The sequence below is a fragment of the Grampus griseus genome, assembly GCF_964374135.1.
Source record: "Grampus griseus genome assembly, chromosome: 16".
Taxonomy (NCBI): Eukaryota; Metazoa; Chordata; class Mammalia; order Artiodactyla; family Delphinidae; genus Grampus; species Grampus griseus.
This window is the reverse complement of record NC_139010.1, coordinates 71783476-71805748: the sequence shown is the minus strand read 5'-3', so window position 1 is coordinate 71805748 and position 22273 is coordinate 71783476. Positions and strand designations below refer to the sequence as shown.

Sequence of the window (22273 nt, the reverse complement as noted above, 5' to 3'; positions counted from 1 at the left end):
CAAAGTCTTGAAGAAACACTAGGAAAGACTGAAAGTGATTAGGACTCCTGTAGGGAGTAAATGGTGACCTGTATTAGAAGAGGACTGGAGTCCACGTTGTCCTGGGTGGACTGACGCCTACCCTGCCTGCTGTGGGGCAGAAAAGCATCAGAACCAGGCCAGTGCCAGCCCAAGGCTGCAAACTAATGACGGAGGAGTTCTAGAGCTCTGCTAGGGTGAGGGATCCTACAGCCACACTAGCAGGAGGCTGGACAACTCCTAAGCATTCACTTCTCCCCAGTTCAACTGCTGACTTGGCAATTATACCAGAGGGAGGCTACCATCTGATAATAATGCTTGGGAAAGAAGTACTAGATAGAAAGTTCTCTGCAGTGAAAGGGACACCCGTGGCAAATGAGCGGTGGTGCTTGAGCCCAGATTATTCATTATGAACAGCTTCCTCACCTCCAACCTCTAAATGACCTACAAGAGCACAATCTAGAGTCAAGGGTATTATGCCTATTTTTAAGTAGATCTTAATGACAAAATACGTGTTAACTGAATAACATAAGAGTGAAAAAAAGACTGTAAGCACCATGAAAGAAATAGAAAAATGAAACAGTCTATACTAAAGGATGGCAAATATGAAACTATTTAAATTAAAGATAATAAATGGTTTCATTTCAGAAAAGTAAGGGAGGGTATTAGAAATATGAACCATAAACAAGCAGTTATGAAGAAAAATCACTTGCAAGTATTAACAACAAAATATATAATTGTTGAAATGAAGTCAATGAATGGGTTAAACAGCAGAAAAGATACAATCTAAGAAAAAAATTGTATACTGGAATACCAGGTTGAGGAGTGTTCCCAGAGGCATCAGGAAGAGATTAAAAAGTGGAAATGATAAGAGAAAAGCTATGAAATACAGATGGTACAAGAAGTATCAAGAGTATCTAATAGGAATTCCAGAAGGAGAGAGAATAGAGTAATAAATATTTAGAGAAATAGTAAAAAAGATTAGCCAGAACTGTACAAAGTTACAGGTCTGCAGATTTAAAGGGTACATAGAGTGCCAAATAGGATCATATTTACATATCAGAGAGAAATTTAAGAACACTGAAAAACAAGAGAAAATTCTGAAAGATTCCAAAAAGAAAATGGAGCTCATTAGTAAAGGACAAATAATCAAACTGACACCAGACTTGAGACAACGAAGTAATATCTTTAAAGTTTTGAAGACAACTTTGAAACAAAAATTTATATCTAATTAAACTATTATTTACATGTGAGGACAAAATCAATATATTGGTATATAGGTATTTAAGGTCTCAAATACATAAAGTTTCTCTTTGAAGAAAATATTTGGAGGATTTACTTTAGTGACAAGTGAAAGAAATGCATGAGCAAGCAACTAGACACAAAAAGTAAAGGAGAGTAAAGGTGGTTCATCGTTATTTAAATATGCTGTGATGCAGAAAAAGTGCACCTATAATATCTGGGTCAAAAATTCCAGGCAGTATTAACACAGGGTGGGAGAAACAGAGAGAGCTGAAAGCATGCTAAAGTAATAACTGTGTTTCAGATGGGCAGGGCAGGAATTTGTATTAATAAGCTTTAGACACCGATAGGGAAAAATAGTCATTTCTATGAATCCTGGTAAGTAAGGGATAACTACCAGAAACATAGGAATAGAGTATTTAATACTCAGTTTAGTAGAAGAAAATCAAATTATCCAAAAGAAGCTGTGAAAAAGAACCAAAAAGAAGCAAGGCCAGTAACAACAACGACAACCAACACACACACATGCACACGCACACACACGCAAACGCACACGCACACGCACGCACACACACACACACACACACACCCACACACCCCAGAGTAGCTAAAATGAGCCTTGGTAGACCAGTAATTATTGTCAATGTAAACAGATTAAATGTACCAATCAAAAGACAGAAAAACAGAGTGACCGGGAAAATAAAAAGCTAACAGTCTTTTCTACAAGGGATAGGTATAAAACAAAAGGGTACAGAGAAGTTGGGAATAAAGGAATAAAAGAAGGACTACCAGGCAAATATGGGGGAAAAGAAAGTAGAGGTAGAACTTTTTAAACTCTACAAAATAAATTTAAGGTTAAAAAAACACCTGAGAATACTTTCTTGAACACTATTAAGCAGCAACTGACCAGCTATGATGATACATAGTTATTACATTTGTTTCTTAAGTTTATGAGTTTTCTAGTTCTCTGATTATTCCTTTTCTACCTTGGCCTGTGTATGTATCGTTTACATTCGTTTGTCTCTTTTCACTTGAGTTTTAGCAGCATTTGAGAATGTTTTAAACAAGTGAGGAGAAAAAGGAAGTTAGATTCAAACAGTTCAGGTTTTCTATTTGTTAAAGGTTCCGTACTAAAGTTATTTGAAACTAAGGGTCAAAATGAAATCAAAGCACTTACTGTAAACTTAGAAATTAGAGCACTTCTCCCTAAGTAATGGAAGATATACCCATAAATTTTCTAATGTTCTAAGCTTCCATGGTAACCTGTGATCTAGAGTACTAAAAAATCAAGTACACAAAAGCTATTAATAAAAAAATTTCATAGAGAAATGCCCTCTAAAATCTGGTCCTTTGTATAGCATCCATGAGGTCTGACTTTATTTTTTTCAGAATGACCAAAAATTCTATGGACAAAATCAATTATATTTGTATCTCGATATTTGGAGGAGTCTATTTTTATACTCCTTGCTTTCCACGAAGAAAAGTAAGGTCTAAAAATAGCAACATGAAGTTAATCACAAAGGGTACTTTTTAAAAAGCTAATAAAATATTTCAATTGTATAGTATTTGTTAATCTTCCTGCTTAAACCTCTTACCACATATGAAATATAAATTAAAAAGGCAAGCATACAATAAAATTACTATGCCTCAAAATGCTTTGATTAGATGTTAATCACAATCTGTGGATTTTTCCTCTTTGGGGGTTATTATTTTCAGAAATTTCATGCATTACTTCAGGATTCTAATATCGCATTTACTTGCACATAATCATTTCTCTTTCACCATACTCTATTTCTGCATTTGCAATAAAAGCATATACTAATACAGCCATCATATAAAAATATTCATTATATTCCAGAATTCTCAATGTTCAAAAAGTGAAACTATGTAATTAAAATGCAACTCATCTCCACCCACCTTTTATAGCCAACTGTGTTAATAAAGAATGATGTGAATTGTTAACTGAGGGGCACTAAGCACTCCAAGGACTAAATACAGGCACTGTGTTTCTTCCATCATACCTATATCTTAAATTCCTTCAGCTCCTATTTATCAGGGAAGGGCTGCCAGGTGAGCAGTCTGTCACTCTTGCCTAGACTAATAGATTCTCCAGTGGCTTTTGTTACAGCTCATGTCATACTATTAAATCTATGTGCCTTGAAAATGGCATAACATATGTAGCTGAATCTTGTCAAGTCTAGATAATCAGACTCTGTTTGGCTTCACAAGCAGATGCAGCTTAGAGAAGTAATATACATATGCAAATCACAGCGGTCCCCTTTGAGCACCACTGTTCCTACCTCTAATGACCCTCGCAGAAAGTCTGTTTGTTCAGCTCCCACTTCCAGGGCTACATCAACAGAAGCAAAGGGACGGCTGGCCATCTGCTGTCGTTCTCGAAGCAGTTGCTGGAGGGGGTTAAAAATCACTTGTTTTAAAACATGTTAAATTCAACAATATCTAGTTCCATTTTGAACAAAATGGCATTCAAAACTGAGAAGTCATCTAATACACATACTCATATCTAGATCATTAAAAATGAAAATTATTTTCTCCCCATGGCCTGGGTTATATTTCCATAGAGGCTTTAAATGTATGGTGCCTCCAAAGAACATTTCCCCTGACCTCCATCCCACAAGCCTAATGAAATGTACTCAAAAGCACTTTGAAAACTTCAGACGAGAGCTGCTACTTAAGTAAAAAGTGCTATTATGATGATGGCTATGCCAAGTTTTCCCACTCAGAGTAACTCATGCTTTTGTCTTAACTGAAAGCAAGTGACAGTAAAAATGTTTAAGAAAAGATAATCAGAAGTTGTCAAAATGCATTAATAGAGATTAAAGGAACACATCCCTCTGCCCAGACTAAGCCTTGTAAGTCATCAAGATCCCCTGTCAATTGCAGGAATTGTTATTGTCAGTGTTTTCAACTTTATTCAAAACCTCTGTTCATTATTTAAATGTTCATTATTTAAATGAGGAATGATTAGTAGGTTGCAAAACACGTGTGCCAGGGCTTCTAAAACACTTCCGGATATTTGTTTCTTTCTGTTTGTGTCTCTTCTGGGCTTTGCTCAAACTAAAACCAATAAACCAGCAAGTCCCAACCAAGTACCCAGCTAATTTACATTTCTGCCTCTCTTTGTAATTATAATATTCATTAAGTCATGATAACAAAAAATTAATGACCAGCACTAGATATTGCAAATCTTGCCCTTCTCATTCTACACAGCTAATACAATTATTATTAAATATTAAAAGTGGATGAGCAATGCAATTAAATACTCTTTCAAATGAGAAGAAAATCGTATCATCGAAGAAAGGCAAGATCCTTGAATACAATGAATGGCTTCATTATTCACACAGATTTTTAAAGATTCACTGGAAGTAACTTCAAATATTAACAACTGGTCTTTGAATGTAAATGTATGTAGCACTGTGATGCATCATTCATAAACTTCCCTTTCAGATGACGAAGGAACAAAAGCCAACGCTTGATGGTAGTTTATTGTTTAACACTTGTGACACAGCAGTAACTGTGCATGTAATGAGCATCTAAAATATAATTTAAGGTCTTGCTTTTATTATTAAAGAGAGAACATCTACTTGCTAATACGGGACAGAAATAATACAACTATTACTCAGTAGTGGTTTAAATTCTTAAATTATATGTATTTTTAGGAGTAATGAAGACATACTAAAATATTCAGAGTAAAAAGTAAATGTGATTTAAACAACCGAATTATTCAATTTAATATAAACTCAGATTTGTACTATTAAAAATACAGCTGCTGGCAAACAGAATCTTGTTTGTGTCTCTCTCAATAGGAGTGGCCAATTGATCTGAATACCGTGTCTATGCAAAATGCAAACATAATGTTACTCCAAATACCAAGGGATGCTAAGTGTAGAAGACACAATGCTCTTTTTATCTGGTAAAAACATAAACACACACACATACAAATATACAAACTGCCTTTGCAAAGAAGAAAAATGTTTTTCTTGTTCAGGACCATAACACTGTAGTTTGTAAAATAAGACACAGCGAAATAAAAATAATAAGAGCACAAGACAGTGTGCAGTAAAGGATACAAACAGGGAATTAGCTAAATGAATTCATTCCGGGTCGCTTAGCAGAGGACTAGTTCGAGGACTTTGGCTGACATTCTAACTTTGGGAAACTAATGCAAATGTTCTGACTGGGAAACTCAGGGAGGGTAAGTAATTTTATCCTAAAACACTCTTGCTTTGATATGATGGCCCTAAAATAATAAAATGGAACAAAGTGAGATTCTCTTTGCTACTAAGTCCCTGGCTCTTAGCCATATCCTTAACAATTGTCCTTTCTCTTGCCAGTTAACATCTATATGCATTACTTCCTGAATTTTGCCCCTTCTATGTCAGAACAAAAGAGATATAAACGATATGCTTACAACTTAAATTCTGTCAAAATTTAGTGGAAATATTGACAGAAAAAATACGTAGACTCTGGAATTAGGACCTGTGTTTGAATACCAGTTTTTCCACTTTGTAGCTGTTTGACCTTAACCAAATTATTCAGACCTCTCAACGCCTCAAATATTCTCATTGCAAAGTTGGGCTAATAATAGTGCCTACACCTAGACCTCAGAGGACTTGTTTTGAATCCCAGCTTCCCCACCCATTACCTATTGTACCATCATCAAATTCTGTAGACTTTTCTAAGGCTTTTTTTCCCCTCTCTATAAACGGGAATAGCGATAATATCAGAAGATTGGGACTAACAAGATAATGCACTTGCACCGCTCAACACAGAATCTAGCACATTGTGAGAACTCAGTAACGCTTCATTGGTACAATTATTATGTTAAATTTCAAGCACCAATTTTGTCTTTAAAGATGGCACGCTAATTACCACAGGGCCATTTTCTTTGGCACTAGTGACATATTTTGCTCTATTAGTCTCCCTTTTAACAAACGTTGCAGATTTATGATACAGTTGGGAAATGTCATGACTGTGGTAAAATGAATCTAGATTTGGAACTTTCTGCCATTTGTGACTAAGAATGATAAAAACTCAGCCTAAAACTTATGGGGAAATATAGAGTACTTCCTTAAGAACTTTCAAAAATTAACTTATTTTGTGATTATGATTTTTATATAAAATGAAGTTTGACATTTTATATATAGATAAGAAGCCATATAACAGATGATTTATTTTATAACTAGTCTGCAGTTGCCAATTTTTTAGGAGAAAGAAAAGGCCAAAAGAACAAATGGATCATAATACAACAGATCATAATCATGTTGCCATAAACATTGTTGTGCAGAACACTTTAAAATCATGGATGTTCTTAGTGTCATGTTTGTTATCTATAATAATTGTTTTATTATTCAAAATCTCTTACAAAACAAACCATGAAATTAAAAATAATATGAAAATCCATGCTTAAATTTGGCAACTGGGAATGGTCATTGATTCTATCAAATGTATATATGAAATGCTTCCATGCAATACTACTACTTCGAATATCGTATCATTCCCCAAAAGTTCATATTAATCACCTTTCCAACCACTGCGAAGGCTACAGCTCTAATGGATTTCAGATAATAATCCTTAAAAACACACACACTAAAGAAAACAGTAACTACCTCTGTTTCCAGTTGTCTTCCTATGTCTTTCCTCCTGTGTCCAGGTTCTATCTGTCCTCCCCCCATACCTCCAAATGTCCTTCTACTCCATCCAAGTTTGAAGTGATCATCTCACCTACAAATTATTTATGATATTAGAGTGGCACTATCTCTTTAAATCGTCATGCTTTTCTGAAATCTTTAAGGCAAAAACTATTTTATATTTGTTTTTTTATTCCCCACAGCACTTAGTTTGTAGTCAAGAGTATTTGATGAATGAACAATGAAGGACTGACTTAAAGTATAGAAATCTATATCATCTGAATGTGATTGAAGGCAAGTTTTTTTTTTTTTGCAGTATGCGGGCCTCTCACTGTTGTGGCCTCTCCCATTGCGGAGCACAGGCTCCGGACGCGCAAGCTCAGTGGCCATGGCTCACGGGTCCAGCCGCTTCGCGGCATGTGGGATCCTCCCGGACCGGGGCACGAACCCGTGTCCCCTGCATCTGCAGGCGGACTCTCAACCACTGCACCACCAGGGAAGCCCTGAAGGCAAGTTTTGATAAAACATTTTAATTGTGAAAAAACCTTTGAAAATATATGTCCTCCGATATTCTAGAATTTATGTCTTATGCTCAAATCTAACTGGATATTCATTTTTTTAGAATGGGCAATTTTGTGGATGCAAGAAATCACTATCAGTTTTTTTATTTCTCTTCATCCACTTTATTGCAATACTGTAAATATTATGAGAAAACTGCCACAAAGTCATCATAATGCATTCATATTTTAATAGCAATTATTCCTAAGATTTTTGAAAAGTATAAAAGGAGCAATCAAAATGATTTAGTCATTATTCCTGAGCTTACATAATAAAATTTACAAGGAGTTTGAATTAGCGATTAAGCAACATTTCATGAGACTATTTCTATTATTAACACAAACACATTTAACATAGAGGAATATAAGTAAAAAACCAACTTCGGGTTTTTGGTGCTAGGATGGTGTGAGGAAATAAAGAGAAGTGGCAACATCTCTTTGCATCAGTGAATTAGGAAAGCATGATATTCTATCATTTTATAACTAAATCTGCAAGGCACAAGCTTATTCAATTTTTCTTCATTGTTTGAAAGCAAAGTGTCCTGAATTGTCAAATGGCCACAGCAGATTTTCAAGGCAGGTTGTTCAGGTACGCAGGGTTGTTGTTTGAGCAGTAATGTGTCAAAAACAAAACCTACCTTTCCTCTTATCAAGCCTGCTACCAGACAGAGGAAGAAAAGAGGAATAATGGAAAATTTTTCAAAATCTTCCAAAATATAAAGTACTATATTCCCTATAAATGCTAAGAAATTATATCAGTATAAAACCTACTCATGTCCACCAGAAGGCAGACAGCAGAAACAAGAAAACTACAATCCTGCAGCCTGTGGAACAAAAACCACATTCACAGAGACAGACAAGATGAAAAGGCAGAGGGCTATGTACCAGATGAAGGAACAAGATAAAATCCCAGAAAAACAACGAAATAGAGTGGAGACAGGCAACCTTCCAGAAAAAGAATTCAGAATAATGATAGCAAAGATGATCCAGGACCTCGGAAAAAGAATGGAGGCAAAGATCGAGAAGATGCAAGAAATGTTTAACAAAGACCTAGAAGAATTAAAGAACAAACAAACAGAGATGAACAAAATACACTAGAAGGAATCAATAGCAGAATAACTGAGGCAGAAGAATGGATAAGTGACCTAGAATACAGAATGGTGGAATTCACTGTCGCAGAGCAGAATAAAGAAAAAAGAATGAAAAGAAATGAAGACAGCCTAAGAGACCTCTGGGACAACATTAAACGTAACAACATTTGCATTATAGGGTCCCAGAAGGAGAAGAGAGAGAGAAAGGACCTGAGAAAATATTTGAAGAGATTATAGATGAAAACTTCCCTAACATGGGAAAGGAAATAGCCATGCAAGTCCAGGAAGCACAAAGAGTCCCATACAGGATAAACCCAAGGAGAAACACACCAAGACACATACTAATCAAATTGACAAAAATTAAAGACAAAGAAAAATTATTGAAAGCAGCAAGGGAAAAAGGACAGATAACATACATGGGAACTCCCATAAGGTTAACATCTGATTTCTCAGCAGGAACTCTACAGGCCAGAAGAGAGTGGCATGATATATTTAAAGTGATGAAAGGGAAGAACCTACAACCAAGATTGCTCTACCCGGCAAGGATCTCATTCAGATTCGATGGAGGAATCAAAAGCTTTACAGACAAGCAAAAGCTAAGAGAATTCAGCACCACAAAACCAGCTGTACAACAAATGCTAAAGGAACTTCTCTAAGTGGGAAACATGAGAGAAGAAAAGGACCTACAAAAATAAACCCATAAGGGCTTCCCTGGTGGCGCAGTGGTTGCGAGTCCGCCTGCCGATGCAGGGGACATGGGTTCGTGTCCCGGTCTGGGAAGATCCCACATGCCGCGGAGCAGCTGGGCCCGTGAGCCACGGCCGCTGAGCCTGCGCGTCCGGAGCCTGTGCTCCGCAACGGGAGAGGCCACAGCAGTGAGAGGCCCGCGTACCGCAAAAAAAAATAAAATAAAATAAACCCATAACAATTAAGAAAATGGTAATAGGAACATACATATCGATAATTACCTTAAACATGAATGGATTAAATGCTCCAACCAAAAGACACAGGCTTGCTGAATGGATACAAAAACAAGACCCGTATATATGTTGTCTACAAGAGACCCACTTCAGACCTAGGGACACGTACAGACTGAAAGTGAGGGGATGGAAAAAGATATTCCATGCAAATGGAAATCAAAAGAAAGCTGGAGTAGCAATACTCATAACAGATAAAATAGACTTTGTTATAAGAGACAAGGAAGGACACTACATAATGATCAAGGGATCAATCCAAGAAGAAGATATAACAATTATAAATATATATGCACCCAACACAGGAGCACCTCAATACATAAGGCAACTGCTAACAGCTCTAAAAGAGGAAATTGACAGTAACACAATAATAGTGGGGGACTTTAACATCTCACTTACACCAATGGACAGATCATCTGAACAGAAAATTAATAAGGGAACATAAGCTTTAAATGACACAACAGACCAGATAGATTTAATTGATATTTATAGGATATTCCATCCAAAAATAGCAGATTACATTTTCTTCTCCAGTGCTCATGGAACATTTTTCAGGATAGATCATATCTTGGGCCACAAATCAAGCCTCAGTAAATTTAAGAAAATTGAAATCATATCAAGTATCTTTTCTGACCACAACGCTATGAGACTAGATATCAATCACAGGAAAAAATCTGTGAAAAATACAAACACATGGAGGCTAAACAATACACTACTAAATAACCAAGAGATCACTGAAGAAATCAAAGAGGAAATCAAAAAATATCTAGATATAAATGACAATGAAAACACGACAACCCAAAACCTATGGGATGCAGAAAAAGCAGTTCTAAGAGGGAAGTTTATAGCAATACAAGCCTACCTCAAGAAACAAGAAAAATCTCAAATAAATAATCTAACCTTACACCTAAAGGAACTAGAGAAAGAAGAATAAACAAAACCTGAAGTTAGTAGAAGGAAAGAAATCATAAAATCAGAGCAGAAATAAATGAAATAGAAACAAAGAAAACAGTAACAAAGATCAATAAAACTAAAAGCTGGTTCTTTGAGAAGATAAACAAAATTGATAAACCATTAGCCAGACTCATCAAGAAAAAGACGGAGAGGACTCAAATCAATACAACTAGAAATGAAAAAGGAAAAGTTACAATAGACACCACAGAAATACAAAGCATCCTAAGAGAGTACTACAAGCTACTCTATGTCAATAACATAGACAACCTGGAAGAAATGGACAAATTCTTAGAAAGGTATAACCTTCCAAGACTGAACCAGGAAGAAATAGCAAATATAAACAGACCAATCACAAGTAATAAAATTGAAACTATGATTAAAAATCTTCCACCAAACAAAAGTCCAGGACCAGATGGCTTCACAGGTGAATTCTATCAAACATTTAGAGAAGAGCTAATACCCACCCTTCTCAAACTCTTCCAAAAAATTGCAGGGGAAGGCACACTCCCAAACTCATTCTATGAGGCCACCATCAACCTGATACCAAAACCAGACAAAGATACTACAAAAAAAGAATATTACAGACCTATATCACTGATGAATACAGATGCAAAAATCCTTAGCAAAATACTAGCAAACAGAATCCAACAACACATTAAAAGGATCATACACCATGATCAAGAGGGATTTATCCCAGGGGTGCCAGGGTTCTTCAATATACTCAAATCAATCAATCTGATACACCACAGTAACAAATTGAAGAATGAAAACTATATGATCATCTCAGTAGATGTAGAAAAAGCTTTTGACAAAATTCAAGACCCATTTATGATAAAAACTCTACAGAAAGTGGGCATAGAGGGATCCTACCTCAACATAATAAAGGCCATATATGACAAACCCACAGCAAACATCATTCTCAATGATGAAAAACTGAAAGCATTTCCTCTGAGATCAGGAACAAGGCAAGGATGTCCACTCTCACCACTATTATTCAACATAGTTTTGGATGTCCTAGCCACAGCAATCAGAGAAGAAAAAGAAATAAAAGGAATACAAATTGTAAAAGAAGAAGTTAAACTGTCACTGTTTGCAGATGACATGATACTGTACATAGAGAGCCCTAAAGATGCCACAACTAGAGCTAATCAATGAATCTGGTAAAGTTGCAGGATACAAAATTAATGCACAGAAATATCTTGCATTCCTATACACTAATGATGAAGAATCTGGAAGAGAAATTAAGGAAACACTCCCATTTACCATTGTAACAAGAAGAATCAAATACCTAGGGAGAAAAAAGACCTGTATGCAGAAAACTATAAGACACTGATGAAAGAAATTAAAGATGATACAAACAGATGGAGAGATATACCATGTTCTTGGATTGGAAGAATCAATATTGTGAAAATGACTATACTACCCAAAGCAATCTACAGATTCAATGCAATCCCTATCAAATTACCAATGGCATTTTTCACAGAACTAGAACAAAAAATCTTAACATTTGTATGGAGACACAAAAGACCCCGAATAGCCAAAGCAGTCTTGAGAAAGAAAAACATAGCTGTAGGAATCAGACTCCCAGACTTCAGACTATATTACAAAACTACAGCAATCAAGAAAGTATGGTACTGACACAAAACCAGAAATATAGATCAATGGAACAGGATAGAAAGCCCAGAGATAAACCCACGCACCTATGGTCAACTAATGTATGACAAAGGAGGCAAGGATATACCATGGAGAAAAGACAGTACCTTCAATAAGTGGTGCTGGGAAAACTGGACAGCTACATATAAAAGAATGAAATTAGGACACTCCCTAACACCATACGCAAAAATAAACTCAAAATGGATTAGAGACCTAAATATAAGACTGGACATTATAAAACTCTTAGAGGAAAACAAAGGAAGAACATTCTTTGACATAAATCACAGCAAGATCTTTTCTGATCCATGTCCTAGGGTAATGGAAATAAAAAAATAAATAAACAAATGGGACCTAATGAAAGTTAAAAGCTTTTGCACAGCAAAGGAAACCATAAACAAGACGAAAAGACAATCCTCAGAATGGGAGAAAATATTTGCAAATGAATCAAAGGACAAAGGATTAATCTCCAAAAAAAATAAAGAGCTCATGCAGCTCAATATCAAAAACAAACAGGGTTTCCCTGGTGGCGCAGTGGTTGAGAGTCTGCCTGCTGATGCAGGGGACATGGGTTCATGCCCCAGTCTGGGAAGACATCACATGCTGTGGAGCGGCTAGGCCCGTGAGCCATGGCCGCTGAGCCTGTGCGTGCTCCGCAATGGGAGAGGCCACAATGGTGAGAGGCCCGCGTACCGCAAAAACAAAAACAAAAACAAAACAAATATCCCAATCAAAGAATGGGCAGAAGACCTAAATAGACATTTCTCCAAAGAGACATACAGATGGCCAAGAAGCACATGAAAAGCTGCTCAACATCACTAATTATTAGAGAAATGCCAATCAGGACTACAATGAGGTATCATCTCATGCCAGTTAGAATGGGCATCATCAGAAAATCTACAAACAACAAATGCTGGAAAGGGTGTGGAGAAAAGGGAACCCTCTTGCACTGTTGGTGGGAATGTAAATTGATACAGCCACTATGGAGGTTCCTTAAAAAACTAAAAATAGAATTATCATATGACCCAGCAATCCCACTACTGGGCATATACCCAGAGAAAACCATAATTCAAAAAGACACATGCACCCCAATGTTCACTGCAGCACTATTTACAATAGCCAGGACATGGGAGCAACCTAAATGCCCATTAACAGACAAATGGATAAAGAACATGTAGTACATATATATACAATGGAATATTATTCAGCCATAAAAAGGAACAAAACTGGGTCATTTGTAGATACGTGGATGGATCTAGAGACTGTCATACACAGTGAAGTAAGTCAGAAAGAGAAAAACAAATATTGTATATTAACACATATATGTGGAACCTAGAAAAATGGTACAGATGAACTGGTTTGCAGGGCAGAAACTGAGACACAGATATAGAGAACAAACGTATGGACAGCAAGGGGGGAAAGCAATGGGGTGGTGGTTGTGGTGGTGGTGTGATGAATTGGGCGATTGGGATTGATATGTATACACTGATGTGTATAAAATGGATATCTAATAAGAACCTGCTGTATAAAAAAATAAATAAAATTAAAAAAAACCCCATACTCATGTCAATTTATGTGTGAAAGTGTATATTTGAATATTCCTAAAATTATATATATTATAATTCAAAGTAACTCAAACTCAAATGAAAGCTAAAAATCTTATATAAAAGGCCAAGATAAGGATTAAATAATGCCGCCAGCAAATGAAGGTCTTTGTTGTCATTTGGATAACACTGAGCATATTACTGATATGACTAAGACATAGCCTTCACAGATGCTTAGATCCGGAAGGGGCTTATAGATCCTCTAGATTCTTCAACCTGTAGATCACAGACCTATAAAGAGTAAACAGACGAGCACTAGAAAAATCTACGAATCTGGCAGTAATAGATGATACTTCAAAAAAATTTTTTTCAACTTCAGTGGATTCAGTAATTTAACTTAGTACTGCCTTTAGAAGCTAATTGGTCCTCATTCAGAACCAAAATGTAACTCCACTATTAAATTCTTTTAACAAAGCAATCTATCAGCATATATTCATGCTTAAAAATAAAAAGGAATTGAGTAAATTCTAAAAGCAAGCAAGGCTACTTTAGAATTCCCTCCACATCCCTATTTGCTGCATAAGAACTTGAAAATTATCTTAAAGGCAGAATGGGTCCGAAGCTCAAACATATATTTCTAAAGTTTCCTTTTATTTCTTCCCTTTGTCTAGCTCAGTGTTTCTCAAACTTTGGGGTTTAAGCAGTTGTATGTGCAACGTCACCTATACCCTAGACTGAATTATTTTGTGTCTACAAGATATCAGCCTTTCATACTGATATTAGATCATAATGTGCATGTAAAATAAGTCTCAGGGAACTCTAAAAATTGTTAATATTATCAAGAGGAGAGTGGCACAAACCATATGGCCAAACAGTATCACCATCATTTGCATACAATAAGGTCTTAAAAGCTTTCTACTGACAGGAGTTAAGGAAGATATATACAACTTATAAGTATGGGCATTTTAAGTATGGGCTGCCTTTGTTTAGGTTAATTTAGGCAATGTCAAAGAAAAGGAAGTATGACAGATCTTCCTTATCCTCATGTATTCATGGTTATGCATTATTAATTGAACATCATGGAAGCCAAAACCATACTTCTTACATGGCATAAGTCTTCCCAGTTCAAGTTTGAAGCCAAGAAAATGGAAAGAACATCTGACAACTGTTTATACATATCAATCACTATAAGTCTTCATGGAAAGTACGTTTAATTTTAAAAGGATGGAACTTTGCAAAATCGGAATTTTTCTTAATACAAAAAGCTGTATCTTGCAGCATCCTACAAGGTTGCTTATCAATAAGTTAAGCTTCATATCATTGACTAGATCTTGGTTAAACCACTTTGGAGATATCAAGCTGGTTTGTGATATGTAGCAAACAAAGAAAAGTAAAACAATATCCCTACCAAATTACCACACCCACTCCAGAAACTGCTAACATTTGCCAACATTTCTCTTAATATTTTTAAGTAAATTAAGAAAGAATGCACAGTTTTAGCATTTCCCTTTAGTCTAAATGAAATACTAACTTGTCCCAGCATAGTCAGTTACTGGTTTTCATCAACTGTGTGCCTGTTGACTGCATTAGTGGAGAATTTCATCTTGTGAACATTTTTTCAAAAGAAAATCATTTGTATCTTAATAATTGTAAAGAGTTGATTTTCCATGCAAAACTTTGATTTTACAAACGATATACTTGTGTATACTTGTTTTTATCTTATATTTGGCAACATATTTAATTCACTAATAAGAAAACAAGCATGACTGTTACATAATGTGATACATCTCTTCATGCATTAGCAATAAGAAAACAATTCTCAGTCAAGTGTTATCAAGAAATTTCACTAAGGAACAGAAGCAGATGCTGAAATTCTTCTTTACTTGGCATTCCAAAGAGTGAATCTTGAAGAGTTTAGACCAAAACTCTAGGCAGATTTTTCATTCCTTCTCTTCTCTTCCCTTCCCTCCTCTCCCCTTCCCTTTCTTTCACTCTAAATAAATAAACAAATAAATTCCTATTCTTAGAACAATTCAATAGGGATCTCTTGACTTACTTGGTGCCTAAGTTTGGCTGTGATCATTCATTCACTGGAAAAATTTTTACTGAGCTCCTACTGTGCTCCAGACACTTTTCTAGGAATGAATATATGAGGTGACTCTTGTTTCTATTTAGCAAGCGTTTCCATGCTATTAAAAAAATATCAGGGACTCTTCTGGACCATCTATCAGGAGACTGGAGGTAGACAACTAGGGGAACATTCTGATTTGGAGGAATTATTTAAGTAGCCTGGATTTGAAAGCAACAAATCCTTATCTATTTCTTAGTGGGCTAAAACCTGAAGATATGTAAAAATATTGGAAAAATTTTTGAAGGGTACTTCAGGCGATTTTAAAATTAAAATTTGGATTCTTAATTCTTTCTTTGTTGACAGAGATGGCATCACAGATTTAGACTTTGCCAAAGATGATCTCACTTCTGGATGAAAGAAATCATGCAGAATGGATTCATCTAGAAGAGTCAAAAATTCAGTTATTGCTTCATACACGACCATCCTTTCTAACGAGCAATGGAAAATTCAACAGTGCTTTGTGAGACAGTATTTTGTTTTGTTTGCACTTTTTGACATTAAAGCAAAAAGTCAAAAAATGAAATGCTTGTTGACAATTTTAAAGATTACTCTGGGCACTTAAAAGCATAATTAACAGCATATAGAAGTCTTGTTTGTTCAACATATACATACACAAAAAAATGAAAAAATTAAAGAAAAAAATCACTACAGAAAACATATAGGGTTGGGAGAAAGAGAGATAGTGGAGAGAGAAAGTGCTTTAGATAGGGGGATTACAGAAGGTCTCCTAGGAAATGATATTTGACCTGAAACCTTGAATATTCAGTCAGAGTAGGCATGCCTTCTCAAAACTCAGTTTAACACAGAAAATAGTATTTCTTGCTCACACAAAATTTTCTATAGGTCCAGGTAACTTCCCATCTGGTAACTCAGCAATATAGACTGCTCCAGTCTTGAGGCTCTACCATTTCAACTCAGAGATTCCTTAAGTGTAAAGGCAGAAAAGAGACTAGTGAATCTTGCATGGACTTTTCAATGTCTCACAGCAGAAGTGATGTATATCATTTTCCATAAGTAGTCACAGAACCCACCCTAACTAAACAGAGACCACAAAACGTAGGGGAAAAAGTGGAATATTAGGTGAATGGAACAAGAACAAATAAAGCCAGAAAAGAATATTTCAGGCAGAGGAATGAGCAAGTGCAAAGTTCTGGAGTTCCTCAGACTTATAGGTCTGAGCCTAAAGTGTTCAAGAAAAAGGAAGAGGGCTGAGTTTTATTAAGCAAGGTGGCAAGGAGCAGATGGTGAAAGGATAATTTTGGCTTTATCAAGGTTAAGAGAAATTGAAATAACACATATATATCATCAGGCATAAAAGGATCCAAATAAATCAGGTTCATTATTTTTTTTAAACACCATTTCTCTTTGTATTGCTCCGAGTCCATTCTTACGGTATTAGAAGTAGCCTGGAACAAACAGGCAAAAGAAATAGGCTTTACCATCCTCAAATAAAGTTATTTAAGATATAACCAGAAAACAGCAACAGCAGTTAATCTCAAATACAATGAAACTAGCTCTCCCAATAAGTATCAAAAGGTCAATTTTGTGTAACCTTCTTTAATACAAAAGGCCAGGTGGTTGTAATTTATCTGAGCAAATCAAAATGAGCAAAGGATGAGTACTGAAAAGGTCATTTAAAAGCTAGATCTCCAGAATGGATGTTTAATACATATTAGTCCTCAAAGAGCAAAAATGGGAAGCTAAATAATTTCAAATTTTGAACTTGCACTTAAAAATTCTTCTCACATAGAATATCCCCATAGTCATATTGTTGAATATATTATTTCCCCAAGTTAGAGGCCTAAGTTGAAAGAGAAATACCTATCCTACTCTCATGAAGAAGAGCAAATGAATGACTTTGACATCCAAGAGGTTCACAGCATGATCAAGTCAGCCTTGCCGGGTGGAAATATAAAAGCAGCTGATTACAATAGAAACGACACATCGACTCTTGCTTGTGTGCCAGTAATTTATGACTGGAGGCTCCTGTTACAGTAAAGCTCAGAGCAATCCTTCAGTAGCTTTTCCCCCCCCTTTAAGAATTAATTTACTAAAGAAAGATTTTTTTCTCCCTGATTCTGGGAATCAATACAAAGCTCAAAATTCAATTCTCAACCCCAACATGCTCACTTCTAGGTTAAGAAATTTTAAATGCAACAGAATCCAGTTAGCTTTTCCATTTAGTGTATAAGGAGTTCATGTTGAACATTTAAGTAGTTTGTGACAATAATTGTGAAGTTTTTCAAGAGGTACTTAAATCTTCCTGGAGACATAAATGACTCAAACACTGGCATTTTCCTCTTAATCATTATTATTATTATTATTATTATTATTATTTTTTTTTTTTTGCAGTACGCGGACCTCTCACTGTTGTGGCCTCTCCCGTTGTGGAGCACAGGCTCTGGACGCGCAGGCTCAGCGGCCATGGCTCACGGGCCCAGCCGCTCTGCGGCATGTGGGATCTTCGCGAACCCGGGGCACGAACCCATGTCCCCTGCATCGGCAGGCGAACTCTCAACCACTGCGCCACTAGGGAACCCCTTAATCATTATTTTTAAAATATTTTTTTCCTTTAAGGAAAATGTGATTATTTTGCTATTAGCTAATGGAGTCATTTTCAGTTCTATACTGAGAAACTCTAAAAATGGTTCTTTTGTAATATATTTCTTTGTGAAATAAGACATCTACTTCCTATAATTTTTTAAGTATCTATTGGAAGATACCTATGATGCTCAATGACTAATCAGTGTGATATATTAATATGCAGTATTATTTGTTTTCAATTTTTTGTGAAAGTATATATGATAGAAATTTTTTAACAAACTAATTTCAATCATTTGAATTTTTTAAATGCAAAGGGCAGTTTGACTCACGATGACTCACGACTGGTGTAAACTGGCTTTCCTACGTGTGTGGAATGGTGTGTTAAACCACAAATATCAGAATGTAAGAAAATCGGTGGTCATAACAGATTCATTGGAATAACTCATTATCAGAGCTGGAAGGAATCCTAAATGTTACCTGGTCCAAATTTCCCATTAAAGTGGGATCAAAAGTGCTATGACTTTTCTGACAGATGGTTATCTAGCACCCTCGAATATATCTAGCAAAAGAACCACTTTTTATGCAGATGGTATTTTTTCCCCAAAGGCTTATAACATTAGAAAGTTTGTAGGGCGCGGTCAGCTAACTGCCACGCAGCAGGAAGCTGAAGTAAGCTGAATCATCCTTCCTGTGGCCACTGCGCTTGCGCTAAGTATACTAATGAGGTTTTAAAGTAGCGACCTATCCGATGCTGGCTCACAAGTCGCACCATCGGCGAAAGCCAATCACAGAGCGACACATGTTCTTAATCCCTATATAAGCAGACTGCTATAGGATTGCGGGGTCTTCCTTCCATCTTTTCTTTAACCAAGCTGTGCTCCAATAAAGTGTGATACGAGAAGAATCTTGCGTGTGGCGACTCGTCATTCTGCTGGTCGGAGGCGGCTCGCCGCATTTGGTGCCGAAACCCGGGAACTTCGCGCCCTGCATGGAGGACCGATTCAGAACTCGACACACGGAGTGAACCGTCGGATCAAGATCCGATCTGGGTGCCATCAAGACTGACGAGAATTGTTGAAGAAAACTTCAGAGAAGATGCTGAGCTGGATGTTCCTGATGATTCTTCCCTTGCTTAGGGCAGAGAATATGACGTTCTGGGGAATTGGCCGGACCTGGCCAGTTCCCATGGAAATGAATACGGCCTGTACCCAGCCATTGAATTATGACTGGGCACCGTATAATGCCAGTGATTTTATTTTGAATCGAAGTCTTTGTATTAGTTGGAATTCCACAAAGGATTAGATTGGAGAATTCCTAAAGGGAAACTGGTCTCAAGAAGCTGAACGGATGATATTTAAGCAAAAGATTCAGATTATGCAACTGAATGCTACCAAGCTGGAACCCGTTACCTTTGGAGATTTTACCTCTTGGCTCTCTTCTGCCTTTTCTTTCTTTAAAGAGTGGGTAGGGGTGGGGATCTTTGGGCTCTGCTGTATATTTGGGATTATAATATGTCTCTGGTTGGTCTGTCGCATGCGCGTCAGGGCACATCGAGATAAGGTCCTACTCACTCAAGCACTTTTGGCTGTTAGTGAAGGTGATTCTCCCGCAGCCTGGGTCTCCGTCCTGAACAGTTCGAATTGATTGCCCTTGCACAGAGAGGCCCTGTTGCCATTGCACCTCTATAGGGAATCAAAACTTATTCTGAGTCAGCCTTTGCACCCTGCAGCCCTTGTTGGCATTGCACGCAGGAAGGTGTCTCAGACATGCCAACGGAAGACTGCCCTCGAACAGTGAGCACATCATGAGGTGAACACTTGTACGGGCTACATTCTGCTTGGTGATTCTAGTAAATAAAAAAGGGGGAGATGTAGGGCGCGGTCAGCTAACTGCCACGCAGCAGGAAGCTGAAGTAAGCTGAATCATCCTTCCTGTGGCCACTGCGCTTGCGCTAAGTATACTAATGAGGTTTTAAAGTAGCGACCTATCCGATGCTGGCTCACAAGTCGCACCATCGGCGAAAGCCAATCACAGAGCGACACATGTTCTTAATCCCTATATAAGCAGACTGCTATAGGATTGCGGTGTCTTCCTTCCATCTTTTCTTTAACCAAGCTGTGCTCCAATAAAGTGTGATACGAGAAGAATCTTGCGTGTGGCGACTCGTCATTCTGCTGGTCGGAGGCGGCTTGCCGCAAAAGTTCATTATACTGAACAAAAAATTTATACTCTTGGGATCTTTTTGGACCATTAAATATACTTCTAATCTCATTTACTAAAATTCCTTTAAATACATATTATATATTTGAAACTTTTCTCACATATTCAAATAAACAATTCCAATATTGTAAATTTTTCATTCATTATTTATGCAACAGACATTTAAGGAATACTCCAATGTTCTGGGAAGAGGGTCAGGCTCTTGTGTTTAAGAAATATGAAACATAGTCCTGTCCTCAAGGAGTTTATCTTAGTCTCAGAAATAGGAAAAAGTTTCTCATGTAACGTGGTTTTCAACATTTAGTTTTTCAACGCCCTTCTTAAAATGTAGAGTGAACACAAGATTCTAGATGTGATCTGACTACTGTAGAATATGGTAGAAGTCTCCCTCAATGTATTCTAAATTAACATGCCTTTTTTTCCTCTTTTAAAAAATTTTTTTGTTTGTTTTATTTTTAGAATCACACTGTTGTTGGAACCAGTCAACAATTTCAGGTCTTTCTCACATGAACTTTGATCAAAACAAGTGTGCCCTACTTAATATGCATGAATTTTTAAATCTAAATTCAAAACTTCACATTGTATTTGTTTAATTTTTCATATTTTATTGTTGTTGCTACTGTTTTAACCTATTTTTCCTTCAGTGCAGAATCCTCTTTGATCCTTTGAACTTCCAACGTAACTAACAGTTATCCTTCCCCATATTGTCATTTGTGTTGAGCCCCTATTCCATTCCCTTGACCAGGTCAACACCATTTGATGGCAAAGATAACAATAAGACAGTGAGGTGCCTTACTTGCTAGTAATCCAAGGTCAATCAAGAGAATGACCAAGAGAATCAATCAAGAGAATGACTTTTGCTTTTTCTACTCCAGAATTTCCTCTATATAGTGATGTAGAAAGATAGACCAAATAAGAAACATCTGGTTTATTTTTACAGCCTGTATCCACATGTCTACACTGGGAGAAAATAGATCTATGGTACCTAAGAAATTCCCCAGCTAGCAGACTAGGAACACTCTTATTTTCAAACCTTGTGAAATCATCCTTTGTCCACTGTAAAAATTGTTCCAAAACATATCCTCCCTAGACCTTCGCCTGAAGTGCAGCTTTTTGGATCATATATCGTTGAATCATAATTTTTGTACATTGTATTAATATGAGGAGTGGGTCCCAAACTTGGGGTAACTGAGAAAGGTCCTGGCACACTTCAGTCTTAGCCAGTACCTCACCAATGATGACTCAACAGCTTTCCTGGCTCATTCAATATCCCGATCCCAAGAACACCCCCAAGAACTTTGTATTCCTTCCTATGTATCTTATCTGCTTCACCTACGGGCTGGTACATGTTCTCCTGAATTTACTGGCTTACAGTATATTCATACTAACAAAATGTATCTAACTATATAATTATTTTCCCTACACCAAATATATTTTAACTCTTACCAAATATATTCTATATACTTAGCACTTAAAAACTTAAGCTATAAATCCCCTTCATTCTAATACAATATATGTCCCTTCTACCAATTTTCCCATAAATCTCAAAATTTTATAATCAAGGCATTTATTTCCTGGTTGATGAAAATTTTTAATGGATTAAGGAAGATAAATTGAACCCTTTATTATCTTATTAGAGCCCTTTCTCTAGAAATGGAGACTTATCTAGCAATCAACAATAAATCTTTTGAACTGTT

At 36.5% G+C, this 22273-nt stretch overlaps 1 protein-coding gene across 1 annotated transcript in view; it reads right to left on the bottom strand.

Annotated features, from left to right (window-relative positions):
* The window catches only part of ATRNL1 (attractin like 1), a gene marked incomplete at both ends in the record, with an annotated part of 679175 nt that overhangs the window by 220051 nt on the left and 436851 nt on the right, over nt 1–22273 (bottom strand). The window contains one exon of the mRNA XM_082673255.1: nt 3561–3668. Coding sequence (XP_082529381.1) covers nt 3561–3668 — 108 coding nt within the window. The remainder of the gene's footprint in view (nt 1–3560; nt 3669–22273) is intronic.